This window comes from Acomys minous, assembly GCF_964271855.1.
Source record: "Acomys minous genome assembly, chromosome: 16".
Taxonomy (NCBI): Eukaryota; Metazoa; Chordata; class Mammalia; order Rodentia; family Muridae; genus Acomys; species Acomys minous.
The window spans coordinates 2,380,392-2,399,846 of record NC_140498.1 but is presented as its reverse complement, the minus strand read 5'-3'; the positions used below and the strand labels follow the sequence as shown (position 1 = coordinate 2,399,846).

Below are 19,455 nucleotides of genomic sequence, written 5' to 3'. Positions count from 1 at the left end.
GGCAGCCCCCCTCTGAACCGCCTTGTGTGGGGTTACGGTGTGCACAGTGGTGCCTGCTGTTAACTCCTTGCTCGGTATCCTTAGCTGTTTAGTTCTGACCCTTGTCCCTGAGAGTCACTGGATCCATTGACTGACAGAAGTCCTTGCAGTGCCTGGGCCTTGAGATGTAGTTTACAAAACATTTACTGTTCATTAAAGCAATAGGTAAAGCAGGGAGCCATATGTGCCAGCACTCGGGAAGCTGAGACAGGAGGATTCCTAATTCCAGGTCATCCTGGGCCACACAGACTGTCTCAAGAAAACATTGTTTTAAAAGTAGAGGATTTGATCTGGGCGTTGTGGCACACGCCTTTAATCCCAGCACTTGGGAGGCAGAGGCAGGCGGATCTCTGTGGGTCCAAGGCCAGCCTGGTCTACAAAGTGAGTCCAGGACAGCTAAGGCTACACAGAGAAACCCTGTCTCAAAAAAAAAAAAAAGTGGATCATTGGGTTCAGGCCTATAAAACCAACATTCTGGGAGACTGAGGCAAAATGTTTAGGCCACGTTGAAGACCAACCTGGACTAACTTGTTTTTTTTTAAGGGGATGAAAGTGCATAAGTGACAGATTCTAGACTCTAGAGGCTTCTGAGCCCTGAGCTGAGGGGAGACAGAGGAAGGGGTGGGTGAGGGAGGGCGTTTCCTCTGTCTCCGCATACCCTCCAGTCCCTCCACAACAGGACACTGTTCTTCATACAGGGACGTTATAGATGAGTCTCTATATACATTTAATACAGCAGCCCGTGGGGTTCTGCTCCTAGCCCATTCTTCAAACATACAAAAATATCCAAAGGCTCCTCCCAGCCTTTCAAGGCCCTCCTGCCCTTTGTTGGTCAAAAGCTTTCGGGTCTAGCGCCCTTCCTGGAGGGAGGGAAGCAAGAAAGAGCTGGTACCCACACTTGGCGGCCCTGGGGAGCAATGACTAGGGCCCCAAATCTAGAGGCTGATGCCTTCTTCTGCTCCTTGCCTTGCTGAGGTGTATAATGTGCTCCTTGGCCCTGGGAGGTAGAGCCTACAGGGACTGAGGCCAGATTCTGGGAGGTGTGTCTTTTGCCCTGGAGGGGGTCAAGATAACCCTCTTCTCCCAGAGTCTATGTGGCAAGAATTCAGTGAAAGTGCCAGATTAGATTGCAGGAGGAGCCAGAGTGGGTAGGAAGTCACTCAGCCACCTCTGCTTCTGTTGGTCGCACTGAACTCAGTGCAGCACAGCCCCTCCCACAAACCCGCTTCTCTAAAGGGAACAAAGGTGATCTGGAGCTGAGCCTGGGTAGGGGCAGGAGGAAGGCAGGAAGGCCCACCCGGGTGGCCACAGCCTAGCCACAACATAAATTAATCCAAGAGAGTCACACGAGGGGAATGGGGGAGTGCTCGAACCACCCTTCCCTTCAGCTTCCCAGTTCCCCAGGCTGCAGCTTTCTCCATCCTGGAGGTAACGGAAGAAGGGGGCTAAAGTGCTGCGGAGGAGGAGGGGTCTGTGGGTGGGGAGGGCGGGGCCCACCCTGCTGCGCTGCGCCTCAGTCATTCTCGTCTGGCCCCAAGTATTCGAGTTCTGTGCTGGGTTTCACCTCCTGCTCTAGGAGGGAAGGTGTCCGGCGAAAGGCGGCTGAGATCTGGTCAAACGTCCGGCCTCGGGTTTCAGGCACTTTTAGGAAGGTGAAGATGAAGAAGCCAAGCAGGAGGGCGGCAAATAGAAGGAAGACGTAGGGACCCATAGCATCCTGGGACAGTTGGAGAAAGAGGTGTTGACAGAGGCATGGGAATCCAGGCACTAAAGACTGAGCGAGCTGGGGCTGCCGGAGCGAGTGGCTCCTTTAAGGGGTGATGGAGATGACCGGAAATGAGAGCTTGCATTGAAAACCTTCTCAGTCTTTGGGATCCTAAGAGTATACACTCGGAGCAGATTCCTAAACCACTTACAGCATGATAGAAAGCTTATAGTTTTATTTCTGGTCTAAATTTTTTTCCCCCGAGACAAAGTTTCTCTGTGTAGCTTTGGCTGTCTTGGATTCACTTTGTAGACCAGCCTGGCCTGGAATCCACAGAGATCCACCTGCCTCTGCCTCCTGAGTGCTGGGATGAAAGGCGTGCGCCACCACGCCAAGTGTGGTGGGTCTCAATTTCTGGTCTAAATTGTAGCACTGGTTTAGTTTTTTTAGCAGACGCCTATCCGCTTTCCAATCTCCTTCCACCCACTTCTCTCCTTTGATTCTGGTGGAGTAACTCCGCAGGCTGACCATCCAGAGACCAAGCATAGGGCTGAGAGTCTGAGCAGACGGTGAGGGAGCTAGGGGTGAGTATGGGAAGATGGGCAGAGGGCGGGGAACCTACCGCAACATACTGGAAACCCATGCCGACGACGAAGTTACACATCCAGTTGGAGAAACCAGCTACAGCCATGGCTGCCGGCCGGGGTCCCTGGCTGAAGAGCTCGGCCACAATGAACCAGGGGATGGGGCCAGGGCCAATCTCAAAGAAGGCCACAAAGCCAAATATCGCCACGATGGAGACATAGCTCATGGCTGGAACCCGTTCCTAGAGACCAGCAAGGAATAGCAGAAATTTTGGCTCTGGCCTCTGGAGATCTCCCCTTGCCCTTGGAACAGAAAACTGAAATCTTTTACAGGGCTTATTAAGTGGTGGCTGCCATTCTCCTCCAACTCCTTTTTAGCTAGAACGTCACTAGGCTGCACAGGTTGGCCTTGAACCTCCACCTCAGCCTCCCAAGTGGTGGGCTGCATTTCTGAGCGCCTGCCATTTTGTTGTGGCCACTTCAGGAGGTTTCAGGGTGGAGAGAATATTTGGACCTTTTGCTTCTTTGATGTTAATTCTTCCTTACCTCTGAATCACTGCTCCAGAGGCTTCACAGGGATTACTGTGTCCTGCTATATAGCTAGCCCCCAGTGTGGCCAGCTACCTCAGACACATAGACCATAGCACCCATGGCCCTGGCACACAGCCACAGAGCCTCTTGGGGTTATCCCCCCGGGTTAAACTGTGGCATTCCCCAAGCCTCACCAGTAGCAGCAGAGCGACAGTCATCAAGATGGCACAGCCACACATGCCTGCCAGGCCCAGGAGATGGAGTGTCCGTCGCCCAGCCCGTTCTACTAAGAGCACCTGTGGAAACAGCGTACATGGGGGCGGGGGTGCCGCTGGTCAGTTGGCAGCAAACAAGAGTAGGCCCTCCAGGGCACCCAGGGCTATAAAACCAGTGATGTGGCCATTCCACAGGCAAGCAGTTACCGAGACCAACGTGAAGACAGTGTTCACCACGCCAGCTCCTATGGTGGCGTAGGCTGGCTGTCCCACCCCAGCTGACTCGAAGATGCTGGTTGAATAGTAGAAAACCTGCAAGTGATGGAGCAGGAGAGGCGGGGGCAGGGACGTCTGCCTTTATTCCAACCACAGCAAACCGGCCCGAGCCTAAACGCTAACGGAGGGCATGGCCTGTTCCCTTCTCCCTTCCCTCAAGCCGGTACCTGACCCACACTCTGCCCGGGCCTCCATACGTACAGCGTTGATGCCTGAGAGCTGCTGGCTCAGCTGCAGCACCACTGCAATGACCAGAGGCTGCCTGTGGGTGCGGCTGCCCAGGAGCTGGAGCAGGGACATCGGCCGTTCCTGCTCCAACTTCCGCCTCTCATCCTTCAGCTCAGCCAGTGCGTCCGACACGTCGGCCCAGCCTGTCAGGCGCTTCAGACCTGGGGGTGGGGGAGTATCGGGCCTTATGGAGCTTGAGAGGAGGCTGGCTACTAGCAAAAAAAAATACACAGGGTGGAGGTATGAGCCTGGGCTAGGTGCGAGGTGAGAGCGAGCTCACTCTTTCGGGCAGGCCCCTCCAGGTTCCGGATGATGTAGAGGTATCTCGGGCTTTCAGGACAGAAGGGCAACAGAGTCAGCTGCAGGAGAGCAGGAAGAACTGTGAGAGCCAGAAGCAGTGGCCACAGGGTAGCTGTGCCCAGCATAGACTCCAAGCCCAGCACCTGCGGGAGAAGTGTAACAAAGAGTAAAGGTGACTTTGGTCTCCTTCCGGCCCAACTACAGATGCCTGCTCCGACTCCTGCTCCTAACTCCCCACAAGGCCAGGCTCCCCACATTTACCTGGGCAACCAGAATGCCAATAACGATTGCCAACTGGTTGAGTGTTCCCAAGGCACCCCGAAGATGAGTCGGGGCGATCTCTCCCACATACATGGGCACCAACCCTGACGTTAGCCCTAGGCAGAAGGAAGAAGAGAGCGGAGGATAGCTACCTAGCCCCACACAGAAGCCCACACGCAGTGAAGGGGAGCAGAGGCACAGAATGGAGCCAGGGCACCCATGGGTACCTGAGTAGGCGCCAATGAGGAACCGGCCAAGAATGAGTATCTCATAGGAGGCAGCAGCATTGGCTAGGCCCATGAGGGTACCTCCCAGCACTGCCAAGACATTGTTGGCCAGCATAGCCCTTTTCCTGGCAGGCACACAAAGAGGAAGGCTGATCAGGCCACTCATCCCCGCCTACTGCCGCCCCCCCGACCCCGACCCCTGACCCCTGACCACCAGCTCCATACCTTCCCAACCATTGAGAAACGATGCCAATGAGAAAGGAAGAGACCATGCCACCCACAGAGAAGATGGCCACCGAGAGAGCCCAAAGTGTAGTGAGTGTGCCTTGTGGGATGGAATTCGGTCCCTCAGGCCCCTGCCTCCCCAGCCACGTTGCATTGTAGCTCTGTTCAATCACCTGTGGGGACAACATGGGAGTGACTCTAGAGACCTCTCTCTTTCGGTCACCTGAGGTACTCCCGCCCTGACAGCTGTAGGCCACTCACCTTCTGTGGGGCATTGATGACCCCAATGTTATAGCCAAACTGAAGAGAGCCGAGCACAGCTGAAAACACGGCAAGGACCAGCGTGCCAGTCACTCGCTGCCGAGGGGGCTCCCCGTCCTGGACAGGCAGAAGAAACAAAGGGAGGTGTGTCACGCAGAATCACATCTGGCTTCCTTGAGAGGCCCAGGCCCAGCTGGAGCGTGAAGATGCTGGGCTCTATCCAACATACTGGGTAAGAGAGAGTGAGCCATATTAGGAAGTGTGCAAAGATCTCGCTGTAAACAGAAATCACCAGGACCCTGGACATGTAGGGGGAAAAAAAGGACATCTGTGTTCACACTACAGGCGAATGTTTGAGACTCAGAACCTTGAACTTCCACTGTGACCTTGAGACAGGCTTAGATTCGTGTGACCTTGCGGGGAGTCACTCCCCGCTCTAACCTGACCCTATGTTTCCTCTTCTGTCGGGTGATATTGCCCCGCTCCCCCGCGGTACCTCAGTCTGTGAAAACACTACAAACATCAAAATCAACTATTCAAGGCATCCCAGACACTGCCTGTTCTTATAAACTGACAGATTTGGTGTTAGCATCAGCCCTAGTCCTTGGAAGTTCTTTCAGCTGGTTGTAGCAGGCCCTCAACAGGCCCAAGAAAGCCCATTCCACAAAGGACATCTGGGTCATCGGTTTGGGGTGCCTTTTTAAGTCTTGGCTTAGCCTTCCCTCAGCGCCTAAGCTGGGACCAAGTACTAGGGGGATATGACAGGGGATTTTAGCCATGCCCCAGGGAAGAGGGAGGGATGGCGGTGTGAGGGGAGGTGGCGGTGGTGGCTGCTGCTGGCGGTACAGTCTGTCTCCAAGCGGAAACCTGAGCTGGGGGGTGGGGTGGAGGCTGACACTCCCCTCTGCCCCTCCACCCACTGCAAGGCCAAGAGAAAGTTCAGCCTCCTGGAGGACCGCCAGGAGTGGGGGTAGGGCCCCCCCCCAAGTGTCTGGGTCCTAGAAACACCATGAGCCTGAACAGACCGGCACCTCCGTGGCTTTGCCTTCCGAAGTAGAGTGCGGGGTTAGGGTGTCACCCAGTGCCACGCACAGTCGGACAAGACACAAGTCTGGATTCGTCAGAATCCACTCTCCTCAGCTTGGGCGCCTGAACAGTCTGGAGGACCCACTCGGTCTCTTGGTGGGATTGGAATCTGACAGTCACGGGTTATCTAGGCTGAATATAAATAGCCAGCACCCCCCCCATCTCCAACTGCCTGGGCAGGAAGCGCCTCCTAGCTGACCTTAAGCGAGACCCCATCCCAAGAAAAGCTGAACCTGCTGCCCCGATTTGTTCTCCCACCGCCACCCCACCCCAATGCTGAACCTTACCTCAGAGCCAATCTGCTGGAAACCCGACGGCATCTTGTTTTAAAAGAACAGAAGTCTCTGGAGACGCAATAAGGAAAAGCGAATAGGATATCTGGCCCCGGCCCGGAGCGCAGAAGGAGGAGACCCCGGCGTGCCGAAGCGAGGTGCGATGCGCGCAGGGCCGGTCTGATGGAACCCACTGCCACAACCCAAGGAGCCGGAGAGCACCAGGGCTCTCCGGGAGCTATGAGACCTGCTTGCCGGGGGTGGGGGGGCGAAAGACGCGGGGAGCTGTGGCCACCTCCTCACTCCCGCCCCACCACGGGACACGCCCTTCACAACACCCATTGGCCAGAAGCCCACACACCCCAAAAGGCCACGCCCCCACCCTTAGCCTAGTGCCGGCTAGGGGAGACACGCCCCTAAGGTTCCCGCCAGCCCCAGAGTTTTCAAAGTAGGGTCCTTGGAACAAAAGCCTCCTCCTGCCATCCAAAATCCTGGACTGAGAATTTTTTCTTAAAAAAAAAAAAAAAGAGTTGAGTGCAGCTCGTCCTCTTGTGAGGTGGAAGAGGAGGGTATGGGGCTAGGGCGTACATGTCAGGGTAACGGGGTAACTCCTGCAGGGTGACACAGAGCGCGAGGGTGTGTGTGTGTGTGTCGGAAACAATGCCCCGAAGTAACCCGGAGCGGCTATTTTTAGCCCCCACGTTAGGCTCCGCCAAATGTCAGGTCCCCGGTGTCCCAGCCTGTCCCAGGCGGGGGAGGGCAAGGGAGATGGAGCCTTAAAGGGTCCGCGACACGCTTCCCACAAGGAGATGACCCAAGGGACCAATGACTTCCGTTCTCAGTATGTCTGGGGACCGTGCCGGGTCGTCCTGGGCGGGGCGCTGCCTGCTGGCCAGCCCCCTTCACACATTCTCTACCTTGGTTCCTGGAGGGGACCCAAGGGACAGGTGCTCACGCCGGCCACACCACCCTCCCTGAAGTCCCTGAGCCTCCAGGCATGTGCTGGCCGCGTGGGCGACATGCTTTCCAGAGTCAGCTCCTGTTTTGGGTCTCCGGCTGAGAGGGCACGACCTCTGCAAGTCCAGGGAGAGAGGTGCCAGACAATTTAACCAAGCAGAGAGAGCGCAATTCAGAAAAAAAAAAAAAAAGCCCCTGAGAAGTGCGAGGCTCTAGCGCCACCTACAGGGAGAGCGAGGAACCTCGGTGGCTTGAACCAGGGTAGCTACAACTTCTAGGCTATTAATTAACACTTCCTTCTGTGAGTTCATTAACCTACAACACAACCCTCTCTGGAGCGCCGGCCGCTGGTGTCTAGCTGCCACCGGAATGGTGCAGTTTATATGACGAACATGTACAAGCATGGACCTCCTAATAAGTTCCTTATCCCAAAGAGTTAACCAGTCAGGGGGGGGGGGGAATAAAGGAGTTAACCAGTCAGCCCCATATACTGGAGGTCAGGGTGTTTTGACCTCTCTCTTGCACAACTGGTTTTCTCCATCTGTACCACTTTAGTCCAGACTATCCTGACTTGACTCCTTTTTCGGCTTCCTCTCTATTCCCCTCAAAGGAGGGTAGAGGGGCTGGAAAGATGGCTCAGCAGTTAAGAGCAGTGACTGCTCTTCAAGACTCAGGCTTGATTCCCAGCACCCACACGGAAGCTACGACCACCTGTAAATTCAGTTCCGGAGGACCCAACACCCGATTCTGGTTTCCACTGGCCTCAGGTACACATACATGTACACTCAGGGAAAACATCCATTCATATAAAATTCAATAATAACTAAATGATAAAATTAAATTAAAAATAAAAGGAGGCCAGGCTTGAGGGCACACACCTGTAATCCCAGCACTTGGGAGGCAGAGGCAAGTGGATCTCTGTGAGTTTGAGGTCCACCTGGTCTACAGAGTGAGTCCAGGACAGCCAAGGCTACACAGAGAAACCCTGTCTCAAAAACCAAAAAAAAGCTGGGCGTGGTGGTACATGCCTTTAATCCCAGCACTTGGTAGGGGAATCTCTGTGAGTTCGAGGCCAGCCTGGTCTACTGAGCGAGTTCGAGGACAGCCAGAGCTGTTACACAGAGAAACCCTGTTTCAAAAAACCAAAACCAAAACCAAACCTAACCAAAAATAAATAAATAAACAAACAAACAAACAAACAGGGGTAGAATGCCAGGTGATCGTGGTGCACACTTTTATTCCCAACACTTGGGAGGCAGAGGCAGGTGGATCTCTGACTGCATCGCTTTTGTTTGGCCTCGGGCTTGTCTTCTGAGTGCTGGGATTGCAGATCTAAGATCAACTCCTCCCCAGAGCCACTGTCTCCTTCCTTCCCTCACCTCCTTCTCTTTCTCCCCACCCTCATCTTCCTTCCTGTTGCTCCTCTTTCCTCCTCCTTCCTGGCCTAGAACTTACCACGTCAGCAAGTCTGACCTTGAATCTGTGATAATATGGCCTCGGCCCCTTGAATCCTGGCACTTAGTGCTTTCACCTGTCCCTGCAGTCTGGAATACCAAAGAAATCCTACTCACCTTCCAAAACGAGGCTCCTGGGGCTGGAGGGCTGGCTTACCGGCTAAGGACGCTTTCTGTCCTTGCAGAGGACCCAGGCTCAATTCCCAGCACTCTGCCTGGTGGCTCACAACCACCTGGACCTCCAGTGTCAGGCGACCCGACACCCTCTTCTCACCCCCCGTTGGCACCGGGAACACAAGTAGTGCGCAGGTACATATGCAAATAAAATACACTAAATAAACCTAAAGGACATAAAAATAATCTTAAAAAAGCAAGACTCCCCTCCGGGAGAAGACACCCTGGCCTTTCTTGCTGACAGCGAGATAGATGTTCTTCTCTTCTGTGGTCATTCGTTGTCATTTCTTCTCTCTGTCGTCCATCACAGAGACAGATGGTCATCTTCACGCAACCCACTGAGAGCGGGGTGAATGAAGGAGGGTCTGTCTGCGGTTATGGTGGACAGGGTGGAGGGGGCAAGAAAAAGCTACAACTAGAAAGGAAGTGAGAGACTTGTAGAAGGGAGGACTGAGCGGGTAGGGAAACGGACCCCGGGATGGGATGCGGGAACGCCATAAAAGGACAGTGGCAGGGAGAGGGGGAAAGAGCAGGGAAGGGTGCTGAGGGCAAAAGAGAAGAGGAGGGAGACACAGGCAGGGCTGAGGTGCATGTGTGGTAGACACCGGCTTGGAGCCAGATGTCCTGCAGGTTTATTCCTGCTCTCATTTGCATGTTTCTCAGGTATCCAAGGCAGTTTTTACTTTATCTTACTGTGTGAGTGTATGTGTATGTGTGTGCATGTGTGTGCATATGCATGTGTGTATATGTATGTGTGCATGTGTGGGGGGGGCTAGTACCAGCAGAGACCTAGACCTGGAGTTACAGGCAGTTGGGAGTTGCCTGATGTGTGGTATAGGGGAGTGAATTTGGGTGTGTCATCTAGAAGAGCAGAATGAAAGTGGGATCAGGGGCTGGAGAGATGGCTCAGTGGTTAAGAGCACTGTCTGCTCTTCCGGAGGTCCTGAGTTCAGTTCCCGGCACCCACATGGTGGCTCACAACTGTCTGTAGCAGCTCCAGGAGACCCGACACCTCACACAGACATACATGCAGGCAAAGCACCAATGCACATAAAACAAAAATGGGTAATTAAAAAAAGAAAGAAAGAAGGTGCAATCAGAAGGTAGTTTACAGAGTGCAGAGGATGGGCATGGCGGTGCACGCCTTTTATTCCACCACTGGGGATGCAGGGGCAGGGAGATTTTTAGGAGGCCAGCCTGGTCTACATATGCCAACCAGTGATGTGATATATAGTGAGACTCTGTCTCAAAAAAAAAAAGGGGAGGGGGGCTGGAGAGATGACTCAGAGGTTAGGCGCACCAGCTGCTCTTCCAGAGGACCTGAGTTCAAGTCCCAGCAACCACATGGTGGCTCCCAACCATCCATAAATCTGATGCCCTCTTCTGGCCTGCAGGTGTACATGCAGAGTACTGTATTCTTAATAATAAATAAATAAATTATATATATATATATATATTTTTTTTTTTTAGCGACACTAACAATAACTTTATTTTTTAACTGGTGATGTTTCTGCGGCTTCGGTATTCTCCTCCCAGACAACTCAGTTCTAGAACTGGATCGCTTGGCCCTTTCTCTTCTTGTCGCCTCCCAGTTCAAAATGCTTGCATCTCTTAATGGCCAGCATCCTCTTGGATCTGTAGTTGGGCTCAACACACTCCAGTCTCAGCACGATCTTCTTCGTGGTTTTGGCCTTCTTTCTGAAAGTTGGCTTTGTCCGGCCTCCGTAGCCGCTCTGCTTGCGATCGTAGGGCCGCTTCCCTTGGGCGTACAGGGAATCCTTGCCCTTCTTATACTGGGTCACTTTGCGAGGCTGGTGCTCGCCACATTTCTTACAGAAAGTTCTTCGGGTTTTAGGTACGTTGACCATCTTTGCACTAGAAGTGTCTGTGCAATCAATGAAAAGCGAGACTTGGCGTCCGCGTTCACCACCGCCCAAGAGCCGAACAGGAAAGGGGTTTTAAAAAAAAATATTTTATTTAATGTTTTAAATGTATGTGCATTGTTGTGAGGGTATCAGATCTCAGAGTTACAAACAGTTGTGAGCTGCCATGTGGGTGCTGGGAATTGAACCCAGGTCCTTTGGAAGAGCGGGCAGTGCTCTTAACCACTAAGCCATCACTCCAGTCCCAATAAATAAAATCTTTAAAAAAAAAAAATAGCCGGGCGTGGTGGCGCACGCCTTTAATCCCAGCACTTGGGAGGCAGAGGCAGGCAGATCGCTGTGAGTTCGAGGCCAGCCTGGTCTACAGAGTGAGTCCAGGACAGCCAAGGCTACACAGAGAAACCCTGTCTCGAAAAACCAAAATAAATAAATAAATAAATAAATAAATAAATAAATAAAAGAGAGAGAGAGAGAGAGAGAGAGAGAGAGAGAGAGAGAGAGAGAGAGAAAACCCTGTCTCAAAAAGCCAGGTAGTGACGGCCCACCCCTTCAGTCCCAGCATTCTTTGGAAGGCAGAGGCAAGAGGATCTCTGAGGCGAGTTCAGGAAGTCCAAGACCACACAGAGAAACATTGTCTCAAAAAAGCAAAACAAAAAAAAAAAGACTCCATGTGTAACGTCCTTGCCACCCAACATGAAGAAGGAACCTATGCTGTGGAAGGAGAGAACTGACTGCCACCTTCATATGGGTCCCTTGCTACACTGGTATGCACACACACATACTCAAAGGGAATGAATCGATGAATCACTCAATCAATTAATACTATGGGAATAATTCAGAAGAGTGATGATTGTAGGGAGGCCTGACAGCCTGAGTCAAACCCCTTTGTCCCACAAGGTGGCAAAAAAGATCTTTGGCTATGTGCCTGCCCTTGCACTCCAGCACACACACACACACACACACACACACACACACACACACACACACACACACACACACACACACACCCCTCTGAATGAATGAATGAATGAATGAATGAATGAAGTAACATTTAAAAGGCCGAGGAGGGAGCCGGGGCTGTCGTTCAGTTATAGAATGCTTGCTTAGCATTCGCAAAGACCTGAGTTGGATCTCCTGAACTATAAACTATAGATATGGTGCTGGACGGCGGTGGCACGACCTTTAATCCCAGCACTCAGGAGGCAGAGGCAGGAGGATCTCTGTGAGTTCGAGGCCAGCCTGGTCTACAAAGGGAGTCCAGGACAGCCAGGGCCAAACAGAGAAACCCTGTCTTGGGAAAAAACAAAAATAAAAAGATAAACAAACAACAACAAAACTAAAGCTGCCGGTAGGATGGCACAGGTCTGTAATCCCAGAGGAAGGTCATCCTAGACCAGGGTGTTCAAGGCCAGCCTGGGCTACGTGAAACTCTTTTTATTTTCCCCTTGAGTGTTGGAGAAATAGAAGATTGAGAAGAGGGATACGGAGAACACTGGGAAGGTGGAAAGAGGCTGGGAACTGGGAGAAGGGGAGGCGAGTCCAGGCTGGAAAGGAAGGCAGAGGAGACGGTGAAACAGGGAAGCTCGGTGCTGGGGCTGAGTGTGTGGCCTCCCCTAGGACAGCCCGGGCTGGCTTATCTTAGAGCCCATGATAGCTTTCCCCAATCTCTGGTCCTTATCTGGGAAGCTGATCCCTGCAGGCTTCTGTTGTCTAACCCTCTGTGTGTAGGTAAGGAGCAGACTGGCCGGCAGTGCGGACCCCGGCTATTCCCACCCCTGCGTCCAGCTGCGGCTCACTAGCGTAGCTTCACTTTGCCTCCAGTTCCTGGGCTCCACACACTCCTTCCTCCCCTCAGCCCTTTCTTGTGTTCTGTGCCTTGGGGTCAGGTGCAGGATACTGAATTTATAACACTATCACTCTGAGTCAGGCGTGGCGGCACACACCTCAATCCCAGCACTTGGGAGGCAGAGGCAGGTGGATCGCTGTGAGTTTGAGGCCAGCCTGGTCTACAAAGTGAGTCCAGGATAGTCAAGGCTACACAGGGAAACCCTGTCTCGAAAAACCAAACCAAACCAACTAACAAAAAATTCTATCCAGCTGGGCGTGGTGGCACAGGTCTGTAATCCCAGCACTCAGGAGGCAGAGGCAGGTGGATCTCTGTGAATTCAAGGCCACCCTGGTCTACAAAGTTAGTTCCAGGACAGCCAGGGCTACACAGAGAGACCCTGTCTTGAAAAACAAACTAAACCAAACAAAAAAATACTCTCCAGCAATAAGGACCAGGCATGGTGGCAAATGCCTGTAACCCCAGCATTTGAGAGGTGGTAGGGCACGGGGATCAGAATTTCAAGGTTGGCCGGGCATGGTGGCGCACGCCTTTAATCCCAGCACTCGGGAGGCAGAGGCAGGAGGATTGCAGTGAGTTCGAGGCCAGCCTGGTCTACAGAGCGAGTCCAGGACAGCCAAGGCTACACAGAGAGACCCTGTCTCAAACAAAAACAAAAACAAAAACAAAAACAGAATTTCAAGGTTAAACTTAGCTAGGTAGCAAACTCAAGGCCAGTCTGGGCTACATGAGACCCTATCTCAAAAGCAAACAAACAAACAAAAATAAACAAACGGTCAGGCAGTTGGGCAGTGGTGGCACACGCTTTTTAATCCCAGCACCCAGGAGTCCGAGGCAGGCGGATCTCTATGGGGCCAGCCTGGTCCATAAAGAGAATTCTATGACAACCAGGGCTGTTACACAGAGGAATCCTGTCTCAAATAACCAGAAACAAAACAAAAACAACCGATCAAAAATAAAACAAAGGAAGAAGGACAGATGTACAGACAGACAGACAGACGAGGGGCTGGGGAAGTGGCCCTGGTATAAGAGTAGTCTGTACTGTTCTCCCCAGGGATGAGTTCAGTTTCTAGCACCCACAGCAGATCTAACTCCAGTCTCAGGGGATCTGCTGTCCTCCTCTGGCCTCTTTGGGCCCTAGGCACACACTTAACATAGGCGCACACAAAATGCTTGTAAACGTAAAATATGCTTTTCTATGATGATAGAAGGAAACTTTGGGGGTGACAGATGTGTTAATTACCTTGGTTATGAGGCTGGTCCCAGGTGTATGCCTACGTCAAAACATCAAACTGTAGGGCTGGAGAGAAGGCTCAGAGGTTAAGGGCACTAACTGCTCTTCCAGAGGTCCTGAGTTCAATTCCCAGCAACCACATGACAGCTTACAACCATCTATAGTGTGATCTGGTGCCCTCTTCTGGCCTGTAGGTGTTTGTGCATGAGAGCACTGTATACATAATATAATAAATACATTTTTTTTAAAGGGGGAAAACCACATTAATCTGTGTTCTTTACGTGGTGGATTCAATGTCAATTATATCTTAGTAAGTCTGCTTTGAAAACCACATGAACTTTGCTGTTGCGTCCACTCTGAGCGCGCTGTGAGTGTCCTTCACCTCTGAGCCATCTCTCCAGCCCCTCTCTGAGTGTCTGTCACTCACCTTCATTAGGGCCTGAAGACGCAGCGACTATTCTTACCTCCCTTCTCGGTTTACCAGCGAGGTCACTTTCCAAAGGGCAGCAAGCTGGGAAGTCCCGCAGCTGCAGCTCAGCCTAGGCAGGCGTGCTGTGCCACCACTGCCTCATCCTGAAGAAGAGGACAGTGGTGACAGAGCCCTCCTGCACTGCTGAGAGACAGGACAGCCTTTCTGAAGAAAGCTGGCAGCACAGTACAGAGCCAAACTACGCACGACACCCTGTGACCTGGGCACACTGCTTCTACAGGTGGTTAGCTATAAATACAGACAGAGTCACAGTCACGACACAGACATGTCTCCCCCAAAGGGGCTGACTGAAAAACAGTCACTGCCACAGACCGTGTTGTTCTTCGTGGTTGGAAATTAGAAGGGACATGGGGCCATTAATGGGATCATAGGCAGGTAAAATAAAACGCTCCTGCCTGCCTCTGCTTCCAGAGTGCTCCACTGTGTGTTTGGAGACAAGGTCTCTCACTGTTACTACATAGAGTTAGGCTGGCCTCAGATTCTCAGCGTAGCTCATGAACTCCTGATCTACCTCCTGAACGGAATGTGATGCGGTGCCTGGCTTGTGTGATGCTGGGCGTGGAATTTAGGGATTCACACACGCCAGATAGTCACTCTGTCAACCCCACCTGACCACATGCCCAACCTGGAAATACATTCTTTATTTTCTTATTTATTTATTTTTATGTATACAGCGCTCTATCTGCATGTACCCCTGCACACCAGAAGAGGGCATCAAGTCACATTTATAGATGGTTGTCAGCCACCATGTGGATGTTGGGAATTGAACTCAGGTCCTCTGGAAGAGCAGGCGGTGCTGTTAACCTCTGAGCCATCTCTCCAGCCCCCGGAAACACACTTTTTTGGGGGGTTTTGTTTTGTTTTTTTCAAGACAGGGTTTCTCTGTGTATCCTTGGCTGTCCTGGACTCACTTTGTAGACCAGGCTGGCCTCTAACTCACAGCGATCCACCTGCCTCTGCCTCCCAGTGCTGGAATTAAAGGCGTGCGCCACCATGCCCAGCTGGAAATACACTTTTAAAAGGAAAATCAGGAGTCGGGTGTGGTGGCACAGACCTGTAATCCCAGTACTCTAGAGACAAAGGCAGGTGGCTTGCTGTAAATTCCAGGCCAGCCTGATCTACAAAGTGAGTCCAGGATAGCCAGGACTACAAGAGAGACTCTATTTTGGGGGAAAAAAAAAGATAAACTAACAAAACATAGATCAGGGCTGGAGAGATGGCTCAGAGGTTAAGAGCTGGCTGCTCTTCCAAGGGTTCTGAGTTCAATTTCCAGACACCACATGGTGGCCCTCAACCATCTATAAATAAGACCTGGTGCCCTCTTCTGGCCTGCATGTACACTGTATATGTATATGTAATAAATAAACACACCAAAACAAAACATAATCAATGAATGCACAAATCAAGAATTGTATTATGGTAAGACATGGTGGCGCACGCCTTTAATCCCAGCACTCGGAGGCAGAGGCAGGCGGATCTCTGTGAGTTCGAGGCCAGCCTGGTCTACAATGAAAGTCCAGGATAGCCAAGGCTACACAGAGAAACTCTGTCTCAAAAAACAAAACAAAACACACACACACACACACACACACACACACACACACACACACACACACCACCTTTGTTTTTCTTGAAACAGGGTCTTTGCAGCTCAGGCTGGTCTTTATCACTCACTATGTACCAGAGACTGGCTTTGAAACTGCATGGTGGCTCAGGGTTGTAATCAAGGTACTTGGGAGGCTGAGGCAGGAGGAACACTGCGAGTTTGAAGCTAGTCTGAGTTATGTAGTTCTAGGCTAGCCTGAGCTGCAGTGTGGGAAGCTGTCTTCAAAACAAAACACCAAAACCCAAAACAAACTCCAGCTGTTAAATTTGTTTCTGTCGTTGGTGCTGTGTCAACTTTTCGACAGAAGGCCTCTGGAGGGAGGAAAGTCTTTACTTGGCTGATGACTCACAGGATCCGTCACTGACAGGCGCCACACAGGAACTGGAGAGTGACCGGGAAGACATGCTGCTCACTGGCTGGCCCTTCGGCTGGTTCAGCTAGCTTTCTTTCTTTCTTTCTTTCTTTCTTTCTTTCTTTCCTTTTTTTTTTTTTTGTTTTCGAGACAAGGTTTCTCTGTGTAGCCTTGACTGTCCTGGACTCACTTTGTAGACCAGGCTGGCCTCGAACTCACAGCGATCCACCTGCCTCTGCCTCCTGAGTGCTGGGATTATAGGCATGCACCACCACGCCCGGCTTCAGCTAGCTTTCTTACAGCACCCAAGACCCAAGGCCCAGGGGTGGCCCTGTCCACAGTGGGCGGGGCCCATCTACACCAACTGCCAATCAAAACTATGTCTCCACCGACTGACTTGCCTTTAGACAATCTGAAGGAGGCAGCCCTTAGTTAAGATTCATTGTTGCCAGGCAACTCTAGTTACGGTATGTCAAGTTGGAAAGAACAGTCAATCCATCAAACAAACAAACCCTACAATGCATGTGTACACACACACACACACACACACACACACACAGGGGCTAGCAGTACAGTGCAGTTGGTAGAGTTATTGCCTACCATTCCTGGCTGGGTTGACCCCCAGCACCACAGGAAGCTGAGTGTAGTGGCCCACACCTGAAATCTCAGCATTACACAGGTAGAGGCAGGAGGATAAGGAATTCAAAGCCATCTTTTGTCTACGAAGTGAGTTAGAGGCCGGTTTTGATGGGTGTGGTGGGTGGCACATGCCTGTAATTCCAGCATTTGGGAGGCTGTGAGTTCCAGGCTTGTCTGGATCAACTAGCAAAACCCTGCCTCAAAAACCATAGGGCTGGAGAGATGGCTCAGTTGTTAAGACTGTTTGCTTTTCTAGAAGTCCAGTGCCAGAGACAGGCAGGTCTCTCGGGGGTTTCAATAATTAAATATTTATAAATAAACAAAAGTTATTGGGTTGGTCGTGTTGCACACCTTTAATCCCAGCACTTGAGAGGCAGAGGCAGGAGTTTGAGGCCAGCCTGGTGTACAGATAGAGTTCCAGAACAGCCAGGGATATACTGAGAAACGCTGTCTGAAAACTAAAAAAAAAATAAACTGGGCATGGTGGCATATGCCTTTAATCCCAGCACTGGGGAGGCAGAGGTAGGCAGATCGCTGTGAGTTCAAGGCCAGCCTGGCCTACAAATCGAGTCCAGGACAGCTGAGGCTACACAGAGAAACCAAAACAAAAAGCAACAAACCACTGCTTTAGTGGTCAACATCACTGTGGATTTTTTTTTTTCCCTAAATGCAAGAACCCAAGAGTTCAAATGGGTGGCTGGCTGGAATGTTCCACTGTTGGAAGTTTTGTCAAAAGCAGGAGGGAGCCTGGAGGAACGACTCAAGGGTTAAGAGCGTTTGTGCTCTTCCGGAGGATCCAGGTTTGAATCCCAGCACTCATAGTGACCCACAACTAACAACTGTCTGTAACTCCAGGCCCAGGGGATCTGACACCCTCTTCTGGCCTCTAAGGGCACTGCATGCATGGGGTGCACAGACATACAGACAAGGCAAAACACCCATGCACACAAAACGAAGAAGGTAAAAACAAAAACGAAAGCAAGAGCACAAATGGAGAGCCATCTGGAATGTCCCTCAGTTGCTACCTCTGCCTCCTGGGATTAAAGGCCGAAGACATGAGTCACCGCTCCCAGCTTAGTGTCGGACTGAGGTGTGGCAGAAGGGTCTGGGGACATCTAATCTCTACTAGCATCGGTAGATCTCAGGATAGTGTTATACATGCCGTCTTACCCACAGCGGCAAAGGCTGCCTAGCTCTAAGGTCAACACGGAGGCCTGAGCTTGTGATCCCAGCGCCACAAAGGCAGGACGTAAGAATGCTGCTGCAAGTTCGGGGCCATCTTAACGTACACAGTGAGTCCCTGGCCAGCTGGGATACACGCTAGGATCCTGCCTCAAAACCACCAGCGGAGGAGGCAGGCTGCCCTGGGCCACGGAACAAGGCCTTCTCTCAAAAAGCAAAGCAAACCAAAACGAACGTAATCCTGCTTTAAATCAGTGACTAAGTTCTAAAGGGGCGGTGAGCATGGGCCTTTGCTCTCTCTCTCCTTACTGCTTATAACATGGCTCCCTCACGAGTGACTCATAATTTAACAGCCACTTGTCAGAAAGCCTTCCTGACCTCACTTGAGATTGGACCCATCCCTGAACGTTACTCTGTTTCATTGCCTTCAAAACAAGCAGAGCTCCATATTTTTATTGCTCTGCTTCCTCCTTCTAGAAGGTAACCAGATGAGCACAGTGTCCTTATCTGTCTTGTCCACCGTGTATCCCTAGGGTTAGTTACAGGGCACAGTACATGTACAGGCATTCGGAAAACATGTGTGGGCCAGGGGACACTTTTTTCTTTCTTTCTTTCTCTTTTGGCTTTTTGAGCCAGGGTTTCTCTGTGTAGCCTTGGCTGTCCTGGACTCGATTTTTAGACCAGACTGGCCTTGAACTCACAGCGATCCACCTGCCTCTGCCTCCTGAGTGCTGGGATTACAGGTGTGCACCACCACGCCCGGATGATACATTCATCCCCCCCCCCCCAACAATTCATTCATTGGTAATAAAAAATCTAGACACAGTTGGAGATTTAGCTCAGTGGTAGAGTGCTTGCCCTGGGTTCGGTCCTCAGCTCTGAGAAAACAAAAACAAAAACAAACAAACAAAAAAATAGAACAAAATTTGCCGGGCGGTGGTGGCCACGCCTTTAATCCCAGCACTCTGGAGGCAGAGGCAGGCAGATCGCTGTGAGTTCGAGGCCAGCCTGGTCTACAAAGTGAGTCCAGGACAGCCAGGGCTACACAGAGAAACCCTGTCTCGAAACAAACAAACAAACAAATCTAGACACACCTCTGTTTTACATTACAGCAGGTAAATTGATACTCAACCCATAAGAACACAAAGACAACTTCAGACTGTGGTCAGAGCCTTGAAAGGAAAGAACAGGTAACCATGGGAGCTCAGCGTGGGTGGGGCAGTCAGGTCAGGCTGCCTAGGAGAGGCCAGAGCCAACAGCTGAAGGATGAATTGATTAGCTGGGAAGAGGAAGGTGGGTGGGGCGAGCGGGTGAGAGCACTCAGGCGCAGAGAACAGAAAGGTGCTTTAGTGGGGTAGAACCTGCACAGTGTGTTCCAGGGGTGGGGGGCAGGGGACAGGGAGGAAACCAACACAGCTGAGGGACAAG

General features: G+C 51.6%; 2 protein-coding genes across 3 annotated transcripts; both read right to left on the bottom strand.

Moving 5' to 3' along the window:
* Positions 1-165: 165 nt before the first annotated feature.
* Positions 166-6,498, bottom strand: SLC2A4 (solute carrier family 2 member 4). 2 transcript variants are annotated; one of them, XM_084762763.1, is made up of 11 exons: positions 6,226-6,498; positions 4,853-4,969; positions 4,592-4,764; positions 4,367-4,491; positions 4,140-4,255; positions 3,859-4,021; positions 3,552-3,739; positions 3,282-3,386; positions 3,054-3,155; positions 2,367-2,570; positions 166-1,756 (listed from the first exon to the last, which is right to left on the bottom strand). In XM_084762763.1, the coding sequence occupies exons 1-11, from the start codon at positions 6,256-6,258 to the stop codon at positions 1,553-1,555; spliced, it is 1,530 nt and encodes a 509-aa protein (XP_084618889.1). In that variant the 5' UTR covers positions 6,259-6,498; the 3' UTR covers positions 166-1,552. The 2 variants fall into 2 exon arrangements, with proteins under 2 accessions (XP_084618889.1, XP_084618888.1); XM_084762762.1 differs by lacking the exon at positions 6,226-6,498 and adding an exon at positions 5,145-5,533.
* A 3,775-nt stretch (positions 6,499-10,273) lies between these two features.
* Positions 10,274-10,738, bottom strand: LOC311586559 (large ribosomal subunit protein eL42-like). The gene has a single exon (XM_084762625.1). It carries the CDS (start codon positions 10,661-10,663, stop codon positions 10,343-10,345), a length of 321 nt encoding a protein of 106 aa, XP_084618751.1. The 5' UTR covers positions 10,664-10,738; the 3' UTR covers positions 10,274-10,342.
* Between the last annotated feature and the right edge of the window lie 8,717 nt (positions 10,739-19,455).

What these genes read in the sequence shown, in the direction of transcription:
- SLC2A4 (XM_084762762.1), bottom strand. Translation starts at nt 5,180, where the DNA reads ATGTCCTTTTTTTCCCCCTACATGTCCAGGGTCCTG. An exon ending in CTGTCTTCACGTTGGTCTCG is followed by an intron (nt 3,156 to 3,281) that starts GTAACTGCTTGC and finishes CTGTTTCCACAG; the next exon opens with GTGCTCTTAGTAGAACGGGC. An exon ending in TGGGTTTCCAGTATGTTGCG is followed by an intron (nt 1,757 to 2,366) that starts GTAGGTTCCCCG and finishes CAACTGTCCCAG; the next exon opens with GATGCTATGGGTCCCTACGT.
- LOC311586559 (XM_084762625.1), bottom strand. Translation starts at nt 10,663, where the DNA reads ATGGTCAACGTACCTAAAACCCGAAGAACTTTCTGTAAGAAATGTGGC.